Below are 6,440 nucleotides of genomic sequence, written 5' to 3'. Positions count from 1 at the left end.
AGTACAGTGTCTTGAACCTCTTCACTACACTACAGTGTCTTGAACCTCTTCACTACAGTACAGTGTCTTGAACCTCTTCACTACAGTACAGTGTCTTGAACCTCTTCACTACAGTACAGTGTCTTGAACCTCTTCACTACAGTACAGTGTCTTGAACCTCTTCACTACAGTACAGTGTCTTGAACCTCGTCACTACAGTACAGTGTCTTGAACCTCGTCACTACAGTACAGTGTCTTGAACCTCGTCTCCATCACTACAGTACAGTGTCTTGAACCTCGTCACTACAGTACAGTGTCTTGAACCTCGTCACTACACTAGTGTCTTGAACCTCTTCACTACACTAGTGTCTTGAACCTCTTCACTACACTAGTGTCTTGAACCTCTTCACTACACTAGTGTCTTGAACCTCTTCACTACACTCGTGTCTTGAACCTCTTCACTACACTACAGTGTCTTGAACCTCTTCACTACACTAGTGTCTTGAACCTCGTCACTACACTACAGTGTCTTGAACCTCGTCTCCATCACTACAGTGTCTTGAACCTCGTCACTACAGTACAGTGTCTTGAACCTCTTCACTACAGTACAGTGTCTTGAACCTCGTCACTACAGTACAGTGTCTTGAACCTCTTCACTACAGTACAGTGTCTTGAACCTCTTCACTACAGTACAGTGTCTTGAACCTCGTCACTACAGTACAGTGTCTTGAACCTCGTCACTACAGTACAGTGTCTTGAACCTCGTCACTACAGTACAGTGTCTTGAACCTCGTCTCCATCACTACAGTAACAGTCTTCATTCTAACACAGTCTTACGTAACAAGAGCTTCTCACCATATTCTACTTTCACACCCTGTCCTATCTGTCACATCTCATTGGCTGTTCTCACTTCCCTGTTTAAAAAAGGAGATCTGAAATCAGAGCTGTAGCAGCTGCAAGGTGATTGATTTACAAACATTTATTGAGCGAGAGACACTAGTGTTTAAGTCTCTTACAGACATCATGGGGTGGGGCATGTTTTGGAGGGGGGCAGGTGTTGGGGGGCATGTTTTGGAGGGGGCGAAACCCGTTCTATTTGTCTCCTCGCCAATAGTGGACAAGGTCGTTATTTATTGATCTGTTTGTCAGCAGAGTAGCTACCCAGTAATTAGTGGTATTAAAAACATTATTGTACTGACTGACTCTCTCTCTGACATTACGGACAGTAGACTCTCTCTGACATTACGGACAGTAGACTCTCTCTGACATTACGGACAGTAGACTCTCCCTCTGACATTACGGACAGTAGACTCTCTCTCTCTGACATTACGGACAGTAGACTCTCTCTCTGACATTACGGACAGTAGACTCTCTCTCTGACATTACGGACAGTAGACTCTCTCTCTCTGACATTACGGACAGTAGACTCTCTCTCTCTGACATTACGGACAGTAGACTCTCTCTCTCTGACATTACGGACAGTAGACTCTCTCTCTCTCTGACATTACGGACAGTAGACTCTCTCTCTCTCTCTGACATTACGGACAGTAGACTCTCTCTCTCTGACATTACGGACAGTAGACTCTCTCTCTCTCTGACATTACGGACAGTAGACTCTCTCTCTCTCTGACATTACGGACAGTAGACTCTCTCTCTCACATTACGGACAGTAGACTCTCTCTCTCTGACATTACGGACAGTAGACTCTCTCTCTCTGACATTACGGACAGTAGACTCTCTCTCTCTGACATTACGGACAGTAGACTCTCTCTCTCTGACATTACGGACAGTAGACTCTCTCTCTCTGACATTACGGACAGTAGACTCTCTCTCTCTCTGACATTACGGACAGTAGACTCTCTCTCTCTGACATTACGGACAGTAGACTCTCTCTCTGACATTACGGACAGTAGACTCTCTCTCTCTGACATTACGGACAGTAGACTCTCTGACATTACGGACAGTAGACTCTCTGACATTACGGACAGTAGACTCTCTGACATTACGGACAGTAGACTCTCTGACATTACGGACAGTAGACTCTCTGACATTACGGACAGTAGACTCTCTGACATTACGGACAGTAGACTCTCTGACATTACGGACAGTAGACTCTCTGACATTACGGACAGTAGACTCTCTGACATTACGGACAGTAGACTCTCTGACATTACGGACAGTAGACTCTCTGACATTACGGACAGTAGACTCTCTGACATTACGGACAGTAGACTCTCTGACATTACGGACAGTAGACTCTCTGACATTACGGACAGTAGACTCTCTGACATTACGGACAGTAGACTCTCTGACATTACGGACAGTAGACTCTCTGACATTACGGACAGTAGACTCTCTGACATTACGGACAGTAGACTCTCTGACTTACGGCAGTAGACTCTCTGACATTACGGACAGAGAGAGAGAGAGTCTCTCCGTGTCAGAGAGAGAGAGAGTCTACTGTCCGTAATGTCAGGAGAGAGAGAGAGTCAGTCCGTAATGTCAGAGAGAGAGGGAACTCCGTGAGAGAGAGAGAGTCTACTGTCCGTAATTAGAGGAGTCAGTAGACTACTGTCGGTGAGAGAGAGAGTCTACTGTCCATAATGTGAGAGAGAGAGAGTCTACTGTCCGTAATGAGAGAGAGAGAGTCACTGTCCGTAATGTAGAGAGTCTATTGTCCGTCTCTGACTCTCTCTCTCTCTCTGACATTACGGACAGTAGACTCTCTCTCTGACATTACGGACAGTAGACTCTCTCTCTCTGACATTACGGAGAGTAGACTCTCTCTGACATTACGGAGAGTAGACTCTCTCTCTGACATTACGGACAGTAGACTCTCTCTCACATTACGGACAGTAGACTCTCTCTCTCACATTACGGACAGTAGACTCTCTCTGACATTACGGACAGTAGACTCTCTCTGACATTACGGACAGTAGACTCTCTCTCTGACATTACGGACAGTAGACTCTCTCTCTGACATTACGGACAGTAGACTCTCTCTCTCTGACATTACGGACAGTAGACTCTCTCTCTCACATTACGGACAGTAGACTCTCTCTCTCACATTACGGACAGTAGACTCTCTCTCACATTACGGACAGTAGACTCTCTCTCTCTGACATCTCTGACATTACGGACAGTAGACTCTCTCTCTCACATTACAGACAGTAGACTCTCTCTCTCTCTGACATTACGGACAGTAGACTCTCTCTCTGACATTACGGACAGTAGACTCTCTCTCTCTCTGACATTACGGACAGTAGACTCTCTCTCTCTGACATTACGGACAGTAGACTCTCTCTCTCTGACATTACGGACAGTAGACTCTCTCTGACATTACGGACAGTAGACTCTCTCTCTCTGACATTACGGACAGTAGACTATCTCTCTGACATTACGGACAGTAGACTCTCTCTCTCTGACATTACGGACAGTAGACTCTCTCTCTCTGACATTACGGACAGTAGACTCCTCTCTGACATTACGGACAGTAGACTCTCTCTCTGACATTACGGACAGTAGACTCTCTCTCTGACATTACGGACAGTAGACTCTCTCTCTCTGACATTACGGACAGTAGACTCTCTCTCTCTGACATTACGGACAGTAGACTCTCTGACATTACGGACAGTAGACTCTCTGACATTACGGACAGTAGACTCTCTGACATTACGGACAGTAGACTCTCTGACATTACAGTAGACTCTACATTACGACAGTAGACTCTCTCTGACATTACGGACAGTAGACTCTCTCTCTCTGACATTACGGACAGTAGACTCTCTCTCTCTGACATTACGGACAGTAGACTCTCTCTCGGACAGTAGACTCTCTGACATTACGGACAGTAGACTCTCTCACATTACGGACAGTAGACTCTCTGACATTACGGACAGTAGACTCTCTGACATTACGGACAGTAGACTCTCTGACATTACGGACAGTCTCTGACATTACGGACAGTAGACTCTCTGACTCTACGGACAGTAGACTCTCTGACATTACGGACAGTAGACTCTCTGACTCTCTCTCTGACATTACGGACAGTAGACTCTCTGACATCGGACAGTAGACTCTCTGACATTACGGACAGTAGACTCTCTCTCTGACATCTACGGACAGTAGAGAGAGAGTCTCTGTCTCAGAGAGAGAGAGAGAGAGCCTACTGTCCGTACAGAGAGTCTACTGACCGTAGAGAGAGAGTAGTAGACTCTCTCTCTGACATTACGGACAGTAGACTCTCTCTCTGACATTACGGACAGTAGACTCTCTCTCTCTCACATTACGGACAGTAGACTCTCTCTCTCTGACATTACGGACAGTAGACTCTCTCTCTCTGACATTACGGACAGTAGACTCTCTCTCTCTGACATTACGGAGAGTAGACTCTCTCTCTGACATTACGGACAGTAGACTCTCTCTCTGACATTACGGACAGTAGACTCTCTCTCACATTACGGACAGTAGACTCTCTCTCACATTACGGACAGTAGACTCTCTCTCTCTGACATTACGGACAGTAGACTCTCTCTCTGACATTACGGACAGTAGACTCTCTCTCTCTGACATTACGGACAGTAGACTCTCTCTCTCTGACATTACGGACAGTAGACTCTCTCTCTCTGACATTACGGACAGTAGACTCTCTCTCTCTGACATTACGGACAGTAGACTCTCTCTCTGACATTACGGACAGTAGACTCTCTCTCTCTCATTACGGACAGTAGACTCTCTCTCTGACATTACGGACAGTAGACTCTCTCTCTCTGACATTACATTACGGACAGTAGACTCTCTCTCTCTCTGACATTACAGACAGTAGACTCTCTCTCTCTGACATTACGGACAGTAGACTCTCTCTCTCTGACATTACGGACAGTAGACTCTCTCTCTCTGACATTACGGACAGTAGACTCTCTCTCACATTACGGACAGTAGACTCTCTCTCTGACATTACGGACAGTAGACTCTCTCTCTGACATTACGGACAGTAGACTCTCTCTCACATTACGGACAGTAGACTCTCTCTCACATTACGGACAGTAGACTCTCTCTCTGACATTACGGACAGTAGACTCTCTCTCTCTGACATTACGGACAGTAGACTCTCTCTCTCTGACATTACGGACAGTAGACTCTCTCTCTCTGACATTACGGACAGTAGACTCTCTCTCTCTCTCTCTCTCTCTGACATTACGGACAGTAGACTCTCTCTCTCTGACATTACGGACAGTAGACTCTCTCTCTGACATTACGGACAGTAGACTCTCTCTCTCTCTCTCTGACATTACGGACAGTAGACTCTCTCTCTCTGACATTACGGACAGTAGACTCTCTCTCTCTCTGACATTACGGACAGTAGACTCTCTCTCTCTGACATTACGGACAGTAGACTCTCTCTCACATTACGGACAGTAGACTCTCTCTCTCTGACATTACGGACAGTAGACTCTCTCTCTCTGACATTACGGACAGTAGACTCTCTCTCTCTGACATTACGGACAGTAGACTCTCTCTCTGACATTACGGACAGTAGACTCTCTCTCTCTGACATTACGGACAGTAGACTCTCTCTCTCTCTCACATTACAGACAGTAGACTCTCTCTCTCTCTCTGACATTACGGAGAGTAGACTCTCTCTCTCTGACATTACGGAGAGTAGACTCTCTCTCTCTGACATTACGGAGAGTAGACTCTCTCTCTCTCTCTCTCTCTCTGACATTACGGACAGTAGACTCTCTCTCTCTCTCTCTCTCTCTCACATTACAGACAGTAGACTCTCTCTCTCTGACATTACGGAGAGTAGACTCTCTCTCTGACATTACGGAGAGTAGACTCTCTCTCTGACATTACGGACAGTAGACTCTCTCTCTCTGACATTACGGACAGTAGACTCTCTCTCTCTGACATTACGGACAGTAGACTCTCTCTCTCTCTGACATTACGGACAGTAGACTCTCTCTCTCTGACATTACGGACAGTAGACTCTCTCTCTGACATTACGGACAGTAGACTCTCTCTCTGACATTACGGACAGTAGACTCTCTCTCTCTGACATTACTGACAGTAGACTCTCTCTCTCTCTGACATTACGGACAGTAGACTCTCTCTCTCTGACATTACGGACAGTAGACTCTCTCTCTCTGACATTACGGACAGTAGACTCTCTCTCTCTGAAATTACGGACAGTAGACTCTCTCTCTCTGACATTACTGACAGTAGACTCTCTCTCTCTCTCTGACATTACGGACAGTAGACTCTCTCTCTCTCTGACATTACGGACAGTAGACTCTCTCTGTGTGTGTGTGTACACTGCGGTCAGGTCTCTACTGTATGTAATACCCACCAGACTGCCACTGAGAGTGTAGAGCCACTGAACAGTGTCATTGTGGTCGATCACACCGTTCATCCCATCTACAAACAGCATGATCTGACTGAGGGCTGCAACACAAAGATCA

General features: G+C 46.2%; 1 protein-coding gene across 1 annotated transcript in view; it reads right to left on the bottom strand.

The window, feature by feature from the left end:
• Positions 1–6,440, bottom strand: part of LOC121844553 (FH1/FH2 domain-containing protein 1-like) — a gene marked incomplete at its 3' end in the record, with an annotated part of 80,646 nt that overhangs the window by 5,558 nt on the left and 68,648 nt on the right. Inside the window, 1 exon segment of the mRNA XM_042314788.1 lies at positions 6,329–6,423. Within this exon segment, the coding sequence (XP_042170722.1) occupies positions 6,329–6,409 (81 nt within the window).

Source organism: Oncorhynchus tshawytscha, unplaced genomic scaffold (genome assembly GCF_018296145.1).
Source record: "Oncorhynchus tshawytscha isolate Ot180627B unplaced genomic scaffold, Otsh_v2.0 Un_contig_3265_pilon_pilon, whole genome shotgun sequence".
Taxonomy (NCBI): Eukaryota; Metazoa; Chordata; class Actinopteri; order Salmoniformes; family Salmonidae; genus Oncorhynchus; species Oncorhynchus tshawytscha.
This window is presented reverse-complemented; position numbering and strand designations above follow the sequence as displayed.